General features: G+C 40.8%; 1 protein-coding gene across 8 annotated transcripts in view; it reads left to right on the plus strand.

The window, feature by feature from the left end:
- Nucleotides 1-2,410: 2,410 nt before the first annotated feature.
- The window catches only part of MTIF2 (mitochondrial translational initiation factor 2), a 30,600-nt gene continuing 16,625 nt past the window's right edge, over nucleotides 2,411-16,385 (plus strand). For 2 of the 8 annotated variants that reach the window (XM_039461680.2, XM_039461691.2), the window contains exons 1-5: nucleotides 5,859-6,547; nucleotides 7,823-8,048; nucleotides 8,736-8,847; nucleotides 14,954-15,125; nucleotides 15,579-15,739. In XM_039461680.2, the coding sequence (XP_039317614.2) occupies nucleotides 6,219-6,547; nucleotides 7,823-8,048; nucleotides 8,736-8,847; nucleotides 14,954-15,125; nucleotides 15,579-15,739 (1,000 nt within the window). In that variant the 5' untranslated portion in view covers nucleotides 5,859-6,218. Of the gene's footprint in view, nucleotides 2,483-2,679; nucleotides 2,833-2,910; nucleotides 3,001-3,391; nucleotides 3,514-5,858; nucleotides 6,548-7,822; nucleotides 8,049-8,735; nucleotides 8,848-14,953; nucleotides 15,126-15,578; nucleotides 15,740-16,385 lie in introns of those variants that run through there. The other 6 variants (XM_074400006.1, XM_074400010.1, XM_039461684.2 and 3 more) reach the window with 6 other exon arrangements.

Below are 16,385 nucleotides of genomic sequence, written 5' to 3' on the forward strand. Positions count from 1 at the left end.
AGCAATTCTGCCTCAGCCTCCTGAGTAGCTGGGATTACAGGCGCCTTGCCACTATGCCTGGCTAATTTTTTTGTATTTTTAGTAGAGACCAGATTTCACCATGTTGGGCAGGCTGGTCTCAAACTCCTGACCTCAGGTGATGTGCCCACCTTGGCCTCTGAAAGTGCTGGGATTACAGGTGTAAACTACCGAGCCCAGCCTATTGCTTGAATTTTCTACATTAGCATGATTAGAAAATATTTTATGATTAGAAAATTAGAGGAACATAAATGCATATATGATTATTTTCACTTTAATATTGTGGAAAAAAGATCTGGCAACTATTCTGATGGTTTACCAACCAATTTCTGCTTGTTTCTCAACTGTCTTGCAAGGCAAGTGAGAGAGCAAAGAACTACTTCTCACAGAAATTAAACTTCAGTAGCTATCTGTGAGTAGTAGGTAAAATAATAGTAATTGGAATAAACTTCAATAGTTTTCAAGTGTTGTGCATGTTAGGTTCAGTTTTAAAAAATGTCCAGGCTGGGCACGGTGGTTCATGCCTGGAATCCTAGCACTTTGGGAGGCCGAGGCAGGAGAATCACTTGAGGTCAGGAGTTCAAAACCAGCCAGGCCAACATGGTGAAACCCCGTCTCTGCTAAAAATACAAAAAACAACAAAAAAAATTTAGCTGGGCATGGTGGTGGATGCCTGAAATCCCAGCTACTCAGGAGGCTGATGCAGGAGAATTGCTTGAACCTGGGAGGTGGAGGATGCAGTGAACTGAGATGGTGCCATTGCACTCCAGCCTGGGCAACAGCTCGAGATTCCATCTCAAAAAAAAATTTTTTTTTTTCCTGGAGTGGGGTTTGTATTCAGTCATTCAATAACGCTGATTGCATACCTTTATAGTAGGTACTGGGAAGGTGGGAACAAAAAAGAGGGTTGTGGGTTGGGGTCAGGGCATGAGTTAGGAGGTCAGTTGATGGCAAGTATACTTTTGAGGCAAGTATTCCTTTGAGTAATGAACTTATATACCATACCATTAACCTAGGGCACTGGTAGATCTTAAAGACAAAGATTGATTAATTTTGTTTTCTTTTCAAATTCCTTTTACCAAAATACAGAGATAATAAAACAGTACTTATATTTGAGAGGTGGTGATGGTTGTGGTCAGGAGGACCAGCTAAAAAACATAATGTCCAAGCAAGGTGAGGAAAAGCTCTGGGGCAGACTGTAATAACTATAACAGCAAACACTATGACCCAGACACTATTTATCAACAGTTTATCAACCTGTAAAAGCTTATGACAGCTACGGAGTGGCTCATGCCTATAATCCCATCACTTTGGGAGGCAGAGGTGGGTGGATAACCTTAGGTCAGGAGTCAGACCAGCCTGGCCAACATGGTGAAACCTGTCTCTACTAAAAATACAAAATTAGCAGCGTGTGGGGGCGTAAGCCTATAATCTCAGCTACGTGGGAGGCTGAGGCGGGAGAATCTCTTGAACCCAGGAGGTGGAAGTTGGTTGCAGTGAGCTGAGACCGCGCCATTGTGCTCCAGCTTGGGCAACAGAGTGAGACTCTGTCTCAAAAAAAATTATTACGATCCTATGAACTAGCTGCTGTCATTACTATAAGGTAGATGAAGAAAATGGAACACGGAGAGTTGACAAAACGTCCCCAACCACGCACTAGGAATGATTTGGTACAGGAACCCAAACACTCTGGCTGTTACTCTAAATGCCACGCACAGGAGCTGACTTCGGAAAAAAGAGAAAGTACTGGTCGCACAATACTAACTGGTTCTACGGCCACTGTTCCCTTGCATTTTATTTTCCTTCTTGTTAGGAACACTTATCTTTGAAGGAAGTATCATTTCTCCCACAATTCATTTAACGTTTTCTGGAGTAAAAGCACCACCGAGGCCACTCACAGCCCCAGAACAGAAGTAATCTGCCTCCCAGAAATCTTCACTGTACGCAGATTCCCTCCCAGAGGAGCCATCAGTTCTCACGGGTGGCACTCTCTTCTCCAGCTGATTACACTTTTTATCTGTACCAGTTAATTTTTCCAGCTTCTAATTGAATAAAGGCAGTTTTCTTTAAAAAAAAGAAAAAGAAAAGAAAGAGACGGAAAGGAAGAGGAAAGAAAGGATAAAATGAAGGAAGGAAAGAAGGAACGAGAAGGAAAGAGAAAGGAAGGAAAGGAAAATAAGAAATAGGAGGGACCTGCAGAAATGATTCACCATGCGAAGCTGACCCTGGGAGGAGCCATATGATGAACCAGCGCCTCCCAGGCCGGACGCCCGCCGGGGACGCCGCAGACAGTCCCACCCCCAGGGGCGACAGCGACTCTTCTGAATTCCGGAAAGAACCTTTTCTAGAGGGACCGGAAGCCCGGTGGGGACCGTGGCGGGAACGGACTGCCCTACCAACTGTTCTTCCGGGTCCGGAAGGTGATCTCCGCCCATGCTCAGAATCCAGGGGCCTGGGGCCGTAGGTAGGAGTGAAATGGGTGGGGTCCCTTAACCTAGGTCGTCCAGTCCAGGTGGCGTGTGTTGTTTGGCCTAACGTGTCAGTGGCACAAATCACGCGAATTCATAAACATTGCCCGTTCGGAAGCCTTTCTAAGATGCATTTAATCCCTGCGTGAGCCCACGTGAGGTATTCACGAACGCATGTGTGCTGTTTTCTCAGAAGCCGCCGGCTTTTCCCTCCTCGCGCGCCGCTGCGGGTGCAATTCCTCAGGTCCCAGTCTACCCTGGGCCCAAGGGCTTCTGGGCTCCGATTTGAGGCGAAGCCACCCCAGAACCGTAATTTTTCTGCAGTCATTTATTTTTCACCTTTCAGGTAAGTTCCAAAGCTTCCAACTCACATTCAGACATTTCCACTAACGCAACTACATATTTGCAACATACTTTTTTTCAGATTCCTTGCCAAGAATATCCTAGCGGCGAAACACCACCTTACTGGGGGTCAGAATGACTGGGTTCTAGTCTTGACTGCCATTAACTAGCGGTATGACATTGGAGAAGTCTTTTTGACCCCTCTGGATTTCCCTTTCCTTTTCTGTAGAAAGAGGAGCTTGGAATAAGTGATAACTAAGTTTCCTTCTAGTTTTGACATTTGGGTTATTGCTTCCAGTGTGTCTTGCCAGTTCCTTCCTCGATTACATATCTGTGCTTTGGTTAATATCCTGTAGGGTCCTTCCCATCATTCCATCAATCTGTGCTTTTCTCAAATCTGGTTTCATACTCATTTAAAAATTATTTCCTCAAGTTATCCTGTGTTTCCCTAGCACTCTACTTCTTGGTCCAAGGGCACAAACCTAAGTAAGATTTTTTCCGTGTGCCATTCTTAAAAGTATTTAATGTGTGTAAATGGTTACTACAAATTTTTTTTTTTTTAGACAGAGTCTCACTCTTTCTCCCAGGCTGGAGTGCGGTGGCGTGATCTCGGCTCACTGTGGTCTCTGCCTCCTGGGTTCAAGCGGTTCTCCTGCCTCAGCCTCCTGAGTAGCTGAGATTACAGGCATGTACCACCCCGCCTGGCTAATGTTTACATTTTTAGTAGAGACAGAGTTACATCATGTTGCCAGGCTGGTCTGGAACTCCTGACCTCAGGTGATCTGCCCACCTCAGCCTCCCAAAGTGCTAGGATTACAAGCATGAGCCACCACGCCTGGCCTACATTTCTAAATCTTAATGTGTTTATTTCATTGGCATTAAGTCAGATTTTTTTGTTGACCTTTACTTGAATAAACTTCTTAAGGTAAAATACTTGCTCGATTACACACACATACACAACCTCATAATTGTCCAAAGGTAAACAAGTTAATGACTTGTGAATATTTTTAACTTATAAGCAATGAATCCTTAAAGCATATAAGCCAGTACTATAACATGTAATATGGTTTTAAAATAGCTGATGATAAAGTATATATATATCATCCCATTTTCTCCTCATAGTCTTGTAATAGGAAGGACAGATGTTCAAAGACTTATTTATTTTTTAACAAGAGATCGGGAAAATGAGGCCCACACGAAACAAGTGACTTGCCCAGTCCAGGTAACACTTACTATCAGAGTGAGTGTCTATCTAAGTTTCTTCTGTTACCTAGTAAGATTTCTTCACTGTATCGTACCTGTTTCAGTTATCATTTCTTTCTTTTTAAAAATATTCAGTATAGGCTGGGTGCGGTGCCTCATGCCTGTAATCCCAGCACTTTGGGAGGCCAAGGCGGGTGGATCACCTGAGGCTGGAGTTCAAGACCAGCCTGGCCAACGTGGTGAAACCCCATCTCTACTAAAAATAGCTGGGCGTGGTGGCAGGCACCTGTAATTCCAGCTCTTCGGGAGGCTGAGGCAGGAGAATTGCTTGAACCCGGGAGGTGGAGGTTGCAGTGAGGCGAGATCACGCCACTGCACTTCAGCCTGGGTGACAAGAGCAAAACTCCATCTCAACAACAAAAAAACACCTGGGAGGCGAGGTTGCAGTGAGCTGATAAGCACCACTGTACTCTAACCTGGGTAACAGTGAGACTCCATCTCAAAAAAAAGAAAAAAAAAAAAAAAAGAGGCCAGGCGTCGTGGCTCATGCCTATAATCCCCGCACTTTGGGAGACCAAGACGGGCAGATCACAAGGTCAAGAGATCAAGACCATCCTGGCCAACGTGGTGAAACCGCCATCTCTACTAAAAATACAAAAATTAGCTGGGCGTGGTGGTGCTAATCCCAGTGCCACCTGGAGACAGAGGTTGGAGTGAGCCAAGATCGTGCCACCGCACTCCAGCCTGGCAACAGAGCAAGACTCTGTCTCAAAAAAAAAAAGAAATGTAACATTTAATGTCTAGTTAGCTAGCAAAGATCACCTATCCAGAGCCTCAGTTTCTTTGGTCACATCAAATATTATCATTTGTGAACGATTTTAAAGAATAGTAGAAAATAAAAATATATTTGTATAATGTATGATATATATATATAAAACATAAGCATATTGTAGAAATCATTTACAATTTTTTTTTTTTTTTTGAGATGGAGTCTTGCTCTGTCTCCCAGCCTGGAGTGCAGTGGCACAATCTTGGCTCACTGCAACCTCTGTTTGCCAGATTCAAGCAATTCTGCCTCAGCCTCCTGAGTAGCTGGGACTATAGGCATGTGCCACCAGACCCAGCTAATTTTTTTTTTTTTACTTTTAGTAGAAACAGGGTTTCACTATGTTGGTCAGGCTGGTCTCAAACTCTTTACCTCAAATGATCTGCCTGCCTCAGCCTCCCAAAGTGCTGGGATTTCAGGTGTGAGCCACCGTGCCAGAACAAAAATTTTAAGACTTTGTAAAAGTTTAGACTTTTGTTCAAGATAGCTTTATATGGTTAAGGTAAACACATTGAAATAGTCCATAATTTTGATTCTTTTTTTTTTGTAATGCCAAAGAATATATGTGTCCCTCAGTGTCTGCGGGTCATTGGTTCCAGGACCTGCACCCCCATATACTAAAATCTACAGATGTTCAAGTCCCTTGTATAAAATGGTGTATTTGCACGTAACCTAAGCACCTTGTATACTTTATATCATCTCTAGATTACTTATAATACCTAATACAAAGTAAATGCTGTATAAACAGTATACTGTATTGTTTAGGATATAATGCTGAGGAAAAATGTCTACATATTCAATATAGACAGAACCATCCTTTTAAAAAATTAAAAAATTTTTGATCCACAGTTGTTTGGATCCACAAATCTAGAACCCATGGATACAGAAGGCTGATTGTAGTGTTTAATGATATAAAATAATATTCACAATATATTTTTTAGTGTAAATAGTTGTAAAACCAAATTAATATTTATTTTTGTAAGTAAAATAGATATGAATATAAATAAAAGAGTTGAAAAGATATAAAAATGTCAACTAAAGTTATTTCTGAGTAGTGAGTAAAAGAAAATCTGAAGAGTCTAAAAGGCTGTGCCCACTACTTGAAAATGTATTCTCCACTGACAAACAAAAAAGCCTTGAAATGACTTTACAATTTATAGAAATAATTTTGCATATTATTGCAATGAAAATGCGACCCTAGGTTATAATCAGTCACTGTATCTAGCATCTAGTATGCCTGAGATTCATTGTATTGGCAAGCTTGCTTTAACGACATTGAACTGTTTGTGCAATGGACCCTGGCTTATTAAACTTTGAATCAACAATATCAACCACAAAGCTTGGCATATGGTACTTAGGAAATGTTTCCTAAGAAAAAAACACATTCTTCTCTCTTTTTTTTTTTTCGCTTGAGACAGAGTTTTGCTCTTGTCACCCAGGCTGGAGTACAAAGGCATGATCTTGGCTCACTGCAACCTCCGCCTTCCAGGTTCAAGCTATTCTCCTGCCTCAGCCTCCTGAGTAGCTGGGATTACAGGCATGAGCCGCCACACCTGGCTGGAAAACATGTTCTTACATTGTTATTATTGTTCCTGCCCTTAAAAACTGAAGAGCAACGGTATAGAAATGCAGTCTTGAGAGCAGAGGCAATAGAGGCCACGGGGAGGAAAAGAACTATATTACTAATGAGGTCTGTTATAGTTTTCTCTCAAAAAACTCTTCTTTCATTCCAAGAATAATATTCAAAAGGCATTATTCAATAAATATTGGGTGTCTTCTTCGTACTATAAAGCATCTTTTTGGGGTGGCAAAATAGGAAGATGGAAAAGTGTTAGGAGTTGAAAGACAATTAACAACTAGAGGAAGTGTGTGCAAAAGTTCAGAGATGAGATGACAAACCATCAGAGATTATAGGTGGATTGCAATAACCAAAGCTTGAGAGGTAGGAGTGGAGAGACTCTAAAAGTGTAAGAAATAAAATGAGGCTGGGCCTGGTGGCTCTTGCCTATAATCTCAGCACTTTGGGAGGCCGAGGTGAATCACTGGATCCCAGGAGTTTGAGACCAGCCTAGGCAACATGGTGAAACACCATCTCTACCAAAAAAACAAACAAAAAATTGTCTGGGCGTGGTGATGCACACCTCTAGTCCCAGCTCTTTGGGAGGCTGAGGTAAGAGGATCACCTTAGCCTGAGAGGTCGAGGTGCAATGAGCTGTGACTGCACCACTGCACTCCAGCCTCTAGCCTGGACAATAGAGTGAGACCCCGTTTCAAAAAGGAAGTTGCAGGGTGTTTAACAGAGAGGTGATCAGTTCGAATTTGGGCTTTAGAAAAATCACTCTAGTTGCTGGGCACAGTGGCTCATGCCTGTAATCCCAGCACTTTGGGAGGCCGAGGCAGGCGGCTCACCTGAGGTCAGGAGTTCAAGACTAGCCTGACCAATGTGTAGAAACCCTGTCTCTACTAAAAAATACAAAATTAGCCGGACGTGGTGGCGCATGTCTGTAATCCCAGCTACTCCAGGCGGCTGAGGCAGAAGAATCACTTGAACCCGGGTGGCAGAGGTTGCGGTGAGCCAAGATCCTGCCATTGCACTCTAGCCTGGGCAACAAGAGTGAAACTCTGTCTCCAAAAAAGAAAAAGAAAAATTACTGTGGTTATGATTTGGTTTGCTGATATTTCAGGAGTGAAAAAAGAGCCTTTTATAGGTTGTTACCGTATTTCAATTCTGTCATAGAGGTAACATTAACAGTAATGATAATAGCTAGTATCTAGAGAGTACTTGGTATGGAATCCCATCTTTTGACGAGACTCAGTTTTTTCAGGGCAGAAACCCAGTTTTACTCATTGTTGTAAGTCTAGTGAGCTAGGTGTAGCCCAGTGCTATGCATGTAGTAAATATCCAATTAATATTTGCTAACTTGATGTGAATAGTATTTTAAAACCTTTTTTTTTTTTTGTCTAGGAGAAACATGAACCGGAAGCTACTGAAGTTGGAGAACTTGCTACGATTTCACACTATTTATAGGCAACTGCACAGTCTGTGTCAAAGAAGAGCATTAAGACAGTGGAGGCATGGGTTTTCATCTCCGTACCCTGTGTGGACAGCTCAGCTGTATCCCTGGCCCTGGCCAACAGATGTGCTCATTGGGGCTGCTTTATCTCAGCATAGGCTTCTAGTAACAAAAAAGGTAGTTACAAATTTCTGTAAGTTATTTTTTTATTTGGTTTGAGATGAAAGTACCTAGAACCATGAGTAAAAATCCATTTTGATTATTTTATCATTTACAGAATATTTATTACTTAATGCTGTACTCAAAGCAATAGAGCTTTGTGAGAAAGGGAAGTTCTGGTTAATTGTGTGGTGCTGATGAATTTGGTTCCTTGGAAATTCAGTGTGTAACAGTGAATTAAGGATGCAGGATTTTAGTTTCAGTCTAAGGTTTAACTTATGGGAGTGTTTGTTGGTAGAAATAGTAGCTATGGCCAGGTGCAGTGGCTCATGCCTATTATCCCAGCGCTTTAGAAGGCCGAGATGGGTGGATCACTGGAGGCCAGGAGCTGGAGACCTGGCCAATATGGTGAAACGCTGTCTCTACTAAAAATACAAAAATCAGCTGGGTGTGGTGGTACATGCTTGTACTCCCAGATACTGGGGAGGCTGAGGCAAGAGAACAGCTTGAACCCAGGAGATGGAGGTTACAGTGAGCTGAGATTGTGCCACTGCACTCCAACCTGAGTGACAGAGCAAGACTGTTTAAAAAAAAAAGAAAGAAATAGTGGCTATGATTGGGGTAGACATTCCAGAATAAATCTAAGTTCTCACTTAAGTTTTTTCTTCCTTTTTGATTATATGTTCTTATTTCCTTTTTTAATAGGAAGAAAGACCACAGAAATCTCAGTTATCTTCAACAAAGTCTAAAAAGGAGGTAGAAGTATGGTTTGGAATGACTGTTGAGGAACTGGGCAGGGCAATGGGAAAAAACACAGGTGAGTCAGGTATTTTTACAGGGCAAAATATGGGGATGTTAGAAGACTAGGCATTTTATTTGCAATGAGATTTAGACATTGAAAGATTAAAAACTACGCTGATACTTTAAAAATACATTAAGTCATCCCAGTATTCTTCACTTTAGGTCATAATCCCTAGTTAGTTTCTTGACTCTGCCAAATGTAGTTTTCTAAGATTTTGCTTTTAATGAAGGTGGAAAAAATTTTCTTATATGAATGAAGATTTCTTTCTTGGAAATTTTGTGGGCTATTAGACTAAATCCAATGAATGTTTTCAAACTGAGGAGCTATACTTACATACTTTCTCTTTGTTTTCCTATAATTTTCTTTATTATTTTTCTTTTTAAAATTTTTTTGAGACAGGGTCTTGCTTTATCCAGTGTAGTGGCACAATCATGGCTCACTGCAGCCTTGGCCTCCTGGACTCAAGTGATCCTTCAGCCTCAGCCTCCTGAGTAGCTGGGACTACAGGCATGTGCCACCATGCCTGGCTAGTTTTTTATTTTTTAGAGAGACAGAGTCTTACTATGTTGTTGAGGCTGGTCTTGAACTCCTGTGTGCAAGCAATCCTTCTGCCTCAGCCTCCCAAAGTGCTGGGATTATAGGTGTGAGCCACCATGCCTGGCCCTATAATTTTCTGATTTCCTTTTTTTCACTCTTTCTATCATTATTATTATTTGAGATGGAGTTTCACTCTTGTAGCCCAGGCTGGAGTGCAATGGCACGACCTTGGCTTGCTGCAGCCTCCGCCTCCACGTTCAAGTGATTCTCCTGCCTCAGCCTCCCAAGTAGTAGGAATTACAGGTGCCCACAACCACACTTGGCTAATTTTTGTAATTTTAGTAGAGACAGGGTTTCACTGTGTTGGGCAGGCTGGTCTTGAACTCCTGACCTCAAGTGATCTGCCCACCTCAGCCTCCCAAAGTGATGGGATTACAGGCGTGAACCACCATGCCCAACCTTTTCACTTATTTTGACAATATCTGTAAGGCCAGCAGAGAAATACTGGTAGTAATACATACAACTTGTCATAATACTATTTTTATTTATAAATGGAGCATGTTATGGTCATTTTTATATTCCCTTCATTGTGATGTATTTATTACCAATTTAGGATTTTTGAAACATAATTGAGTTTTCATTATAAAGTGACATTAAAATTCAATATATGAGAAGTAGCCTATTATTGTAATGAAGTGCAACAGACTCTTGGGGAAAAAAGGAATTAATAGTAACTCATATATGTTGAGCTGTTAATATGTACCAGTATTTTCTTAGCTCTCGTAGAGGCAGATATCCTTATTTACAGGCCAGGAAAGTAAAGTTTAGAGAGGATAGTTACCCACTATTTGACAGCTAATTTGTGGGAGATTCAGGATTTGAACCTAGGGAATATGGCTCCAGAGCACATGCTCTTATTCACCAACCAAATTATCTCTCAAGAATTATTTTGTAAATCACAGCAATGCTAAGCTTCATTGTGTTTCCTGCCTGGAAGTGTTAATGCTTTTTGTATATGTATATCCTTACAAAGAGTCCAAAATTATTAGAACACTGGCATTTTTAATAATTTTGCAGTTGGATTATTCAGTCATTTTATAACTAGAAAACTTTGAGAATAAATGGATATGGCTGTATCATTAAGAATTTTTCTAAGGAAAATTGTATTGGTGTGGTTTTATAAGTAGTATTGATGATAGGCTTAATTTTTAGAACTTTTTTTTAGATGGGGGTCTCACTGTGTCACCCAGACTGGAGTGCAGTGGTGCGATCACGGCTCATTGCAACCTCCACCTCCTGGATTCAAGCAATTCTCCTCCTTCAGCCTCTCAAGTAGCTGGGACTACAGGGGTCTGCCACCATTTCTGGCTAATTTTTGTATTTTTAGAAGAGACAGGGTTTCACCATGTTGGCCAGACCTGGTCTTGAATTCCTGACCTTGTGATCCACCCTCCTCAGCCCCCCAAAGTCCTGGGATTATAGGCGTGAGCCACCGTGCCCAGCCTAAAACTTTTTTTGTGACAGAATCTTGCTCTGTTGTCCAGGCTGGAGTACAGTGGCACGGTCCTGACTCACTGCAACTTCTGCCTCCGAGGTTCAAGCAGTTCTTATGCCTCAGCTTCTTATACGTCCGTAGCTGGGATTACAGATGTGGGTCACCACACCCGGCTAATATTCATATTTTTAGTAGAGACGGGGTTTCGCTATGTGAGCCAGGCTGGTCTTGAACTCCTGACCTCAAGTAATCTGCACACCTTGGCATCCCATAGTGCTGGGATTATAGGCATGAGCCACTGCACCTGGCCAAACTTTTTATTATTAGCAATTATCAGACACATATGATAGAGAGTGGAATAAGCTTAAATGTATGTATAAGTTAGTGACAACAGTTATTTTATTTTATCCATAAATACTTGAGTATATATCTCTAAAAGATGAGTACTCCTTTTTTTTTTTTTAAAAGGTGGGGTTTCACCATGTCGGTCAGGCTGGTCTTGAACTCCCGACCCCAGGTGATTCGCCCGCCTTGGCCTCCAAAGTGCTTGGATTACAGGCATGAGCCACCACACCCGGCCCTCCTTTTTTTTTTTTAAAACATTACCCCTTGCCCCCGCACACATAGAGGAACCCATAACCATTTTAGCATCTTTTAGTCTGACTAATAAATATATGATTAGAATATAAATTTATGCATTATTAGGCAAAAAATATATATATAAATTTAGTCTCATGGAGCAGTACTCTAAACCCCAAACTGATTTTCTGTGATGCAAACAAAAGGTATCTATTTGAAGCTTATTTCATATTCATATATCTTCTGAATTATAGTTTTCATGAGGTAATTATTTTTAACTACTATATACATTGGCGATATGAGTACGTTTTCTTCCTCCTCTCCTGGGTTAGTTAAGTAGCTTGTTGCAATATGTTTGACACTTTTCTACATGTAAATATTTATTTAAGTCTTGGATAAAAATAAAATAGTATATTAATACCATATGCATTTAATACAGAGGGTAAATGATTATCTCTCTATGTAAGCTACCTCTCAGAAGTTCAGTATAATATATTGGAAAACTAGATTATTAGGTATTTTTAGCATTATTAGAAATAGAATTGTACTCATAATTTTTTTTTTTTTTTTTTTTTTTTAGACACAGTTTCGCTCTTGTTGCCCAGGCCGGAGTGCAGTGGTGCAATCTCGGCTCACTGCAACCTCCACTTCTCAGGTTCAAGCATTTCTCCTGCCTCAGCCTCCCAAGTAGCTGGAATTACAGGTGTGCACCACACCTGGCTAATTTTTGTATTTTTAGTAGAGATGGGGTTTCACCATGTTGGTCGGGCTGTTCTTGAACTCCTGACCCCAGGTGATCCACCCGCCTCAGCCACTCAAAGTGCTGGGATTATAGGTGTGAGCCACCATTCCTGGCCTACTCAGTAATTTTTGTTTTGAAATAGTTTTATAGTTCTCTGAGAGCATATTCACATGGTAAATTTGAGTTGTACCATTCTAAAAATGTGTTTCCTTCAGAAAGCATGTGGTGGGGACATAAACAGGAAATGGTTTCTTGGCATTATTGTGGAGTAAGATCAGTGGCTTGCTGGTACTGACTTGCATCTGCTTGTGAGCTTATTGCTAAGTTATAAGGAACTATGTGAGCTGTCCATTAAACACAACCATTTAGTCATAAAGGTAGTAGAAACTCTTCACTGGCTGGGTGCAGTGGCTCATGCCTATAATCCCAGCACTTTTGGAGACTGGGGCGAACATAACGCTTGAGTCCAGGAGTTTGAGATCAGCCTTGGCCACATGGTGAAGTCCCGTCTTTACAAAAAAATACAAAAATTAACTGAGTGTGGTGATGTGAGCCTCTAGTTCCTGCTTCTTAGGAGGCTGAGATAGGAGGATTGCCTGTTTATCATCCACAGGGAAACATGACTGAGATTAAAACAAAGCACATTAAATAAAATGAAAAAGAGAATAAGTAAATATTTTTCCTATATTTCAAGAGTTTTTGGGTTAAGTGCAGTATCTTATACCTGTAATTCCAGAACTTTGGGAAGCCAAGGTGGGAGGATTGCTTGAGCCAGGAGTTCAAAACTAACCTGGGCAACATGTCAAGCCCCCTTCTCTACAAAAAATTAATAGCGTGTGGTGGTGGCACCTGTGGTCCCAGCTATAATGGAGGCCAAGGTAGGAGGATTGCTTGAGCCTAGGAATTTGGGGCTGCTGCAGTGAGTTAGGATTGTGCCACTGCACTCTAACCTGGGCAACAGTGCAAGACCCTGTCTCAAAAAAAAATTTTTTTAATAAAAAATAAAGACTTGGGCACTGTAAATAGATACATAAACAAGTAAATGAATTATGGATACATGTATTCAGAGATACATATTGTGGGTGTGTTGGTGTGTGTGTACATACTGTCAGTTCTCATTATGCATGAATTATTTATTTATTTTATGTGTCGATTCTGTATTTGAAAATTCACCTGCTTATCAAAATGTATTTGCAGCTCAAAAATCAGTACTTGCTGGGTGTGGTGGCTATGCCCATAATTCCAGCACTTTGGGAGGCCAAGGCAGGCAGATTACCTGAGGTCAAAAGTCTGAGACCAGCCTGGCCAGCATTGTGAAACCCCGTCTCTAATAAAAATGCAGAAATTATCCAGGGATGGTGGTGTGCACTTGTAGTCCCAGCCACTCTGGAGGCTGAGGCAAGAGAATTGCTTGAACCTGGGAGGCAGAGGTTGCAGTGAGCTGAGATCAAGCTACTGTACTCCAGCCTGGGTGACAAGAGCAAAACTCTGTTCCCCCACCCACCAAAAAAAATATTAGTACTCAAGGTTCCCTTGCAGTTATTACTGGCCATGTGCAGAACAGTGAAAAATTTGAGTTGTCTGTTGTGCATGTTCTGAAGCTGAGGTTGAATGACGTGACACTCTTCTTCAGCTCTTGCATTGCAAACAAGTATCCTTTTTGTGTTCTGTTTAGTGAAACACTTTTTCACATTTTTATGCTTTTTGTTGGTAATTTTGCTGTTCAAGATGGCTCCTAAATGTGGTACTGAAGTCCTATCTAGTGTTCCTAAGCCCAAGAAGGCTATGATAAGCCTTACAGAGAAAATATGTATCTCAGATAAGCTTGTTCAGGCATGAGTTATAGTATGATTGGCGATGAGTTCAATCTTAATAAATAAACGATATATATACATATAAAGAGTCTTTAAACAGAAATGCATAAAACAAAATTATGTATTGATCAGTTGATGAAGTGTGTCTAAAGGTTTGCAGGAACCCAACTCTATGTTTCCTTTCAGAGCAGTGGTTCAATATTTGCTGATTCAGATCTTTTGGTGACTTTATAGAACATAATTGGGCCGGGCGCGGTGGCTCAAGCCTGTAATCCCAGCACTTTGGGAGGCCGAGGCGGGTGGATCACGAGGTCGAGAGATCGAGACCAACCTGGTCAACATGGTGAAACCCCGTCTCTACTAAAAATACAAAAAAAAAAAAAATTAGCTGGGCGTGGTGGTGTGTGCCTGTAATCCCAGCTACTCAGGAGGCTGAGGCAGGAGAATTGCCTGAACCCAGGAGGCGGAGGTTGCGGTGAGCCGAGATCGCGCCATTGCACTCCAGCCTGGGTAACAAGAGCGAAACTCCATCTCAAAAAAAAAAAAAAAAGAACATAATTATTGCAAATAATGGGAATTGATTGTATATACACATACACATTCGTATATACAGGACATTTGTGACCTTAAATTTTCAGATAAATAGACTACAATCAATTATTATAAATACTAAATTTATACAACATGCAGTTTAATGTTTTGTTGATGATTCAGATGGCTTAGAAATATATAAATATTCAAATATTTGTGAATATGTAGAAGTCAGTTAATAGAAATGTATCATATTTTTAAAAATCTAAAAACATTTTTTAGCTTCTTTGTGATTTTTTAATATTAGAGAAACAGTTTGCATAGTTCTGTCATTGAGTGTGCTGTTTATATAGGCATTAATAGAGGTTACTTTCTGGAGCATTTAATTAATGATCCCAATAAGTTTTATTTTATTCCAACCAGATTTTGTATATGAAGCTTTGTTGAACACTGCTGTTGACATAGATTCACTGGAAGCAGACTCACCTTTAGATGAAGTCTGGATCAAAGAAGTGATAAAGAAAGCAGGGTTGAAGTTAAAGTGGAGTAAAGTAAAACAGGACAAAGTCAGAAAAAATAAAGATGCTGTAAGAAGGTAAAACAACTGTGTATACTGGCAGGGGTTGGAGGAGACTACATAATTATATTTACACTTTTTAATGGAATGATTTGCTTTAAAATTTCTTTTGTAATAAAGATATGTGTATAAACTTCTTCAAAGGACTTAAAGCACTAGAAAGTATACGTTCAAGTTATAAAACTTAGAGGATTTTTTTTTAGATTTGCTGAATTATTATGTGGTCTGAATTTTCAAATTTGATACAGTTCTACTCATTTTTATGAAAATGCAAACCACAGGTGGGTAGGCAGTTATTAAATCGTCTATTATAAGTCATTGTATGTATAGGAGGGGGAAATAGTTCTAATCAAAGCTGAATGTTGGATTTTATTGTTAATGGTAGCTCACAGAGATAACTGTGAACCAATTCACAGGTTATAAAGTATTTCTGATATTTAAGAAATGAAACTCCTTTGCTGTTAATTGTAGGCCCCAGGCAGATCCAGCTTTATTAACCCCAAGGTTCCCAGTTGTTACTATAATGGGACATGTTGATCATGGGAAAACGACGTTACTTGACAAACTTCGAAAAACTCAAGTGGCAGCAATGGAAGCTGGAGGCATCACTCAGCACATTGGTGCCTTTCTTGGTATGAACACAAATTACCTTACAATGTGCTTGGGAACCCCACTTACTATTTTCTTAAACCAAATGTCATAGTATAAAATACACAAATTCGAAGTAAAAGACAAGGCTAAAACTTACAGCCATTGGTTTGATGAAATGTAGAACAAATGGTTAGTAAAGGTGTTTTTTGTACTTTCTATAAAAAGAGAATTATGTTAACTCTTTTTTTTTTTTGAGGTGAAGTCTCGGCGTGTTGCCCAGGCTGGAGTGCAGTGGCCCAATCTCGGCTCACTGCAACCTCCACCTCCCGGGTTCAAGCAATTCTCCTGCTTCAATCTCCCGAGTAGCTGGGACTACAGGCATGAGCCACCTTGCCTGGTTAATTTTTGTATTTTTAGTTGATACAGGGTTTCGCCATGTTGGCCAGCCATGTCTCAAACTTCTGACCTTGTGATCCCCCCCGGCTTAGCCTCTCAAAGTGCTGGGATTACAGGTGTGAGCCGCCACAGCCACCCTAATTTTTGTATTTTTAGTAGGGATGGGGTTTTCCCATGTTGGCCAGGCTGGTGTTGAATCCCCTACCTCAAGTGATCCACCCACCTCGGCCTCCTGAAGTGCTAGGATTACAGGTATGAGCCACTGTGTCTGGCTGAAAATTGTTTTAACTT

The sequence above is a fragment of the Saimiri boliviensis genome, chromosome 1 (assembly GCF_048565385.1).
Source record: "Saimiri boliviensis isolate mSaiBol1 chromosome 1, mSaiBol1.pri, whole genome shotgun sequence".
In the NCBI taxonomy this organism is placed as follows: Eukaryota; Metazoa; Chordata; class Mammalia; order Primates; family Cebidae; genus Saimiri; species Saimiri boliviensis.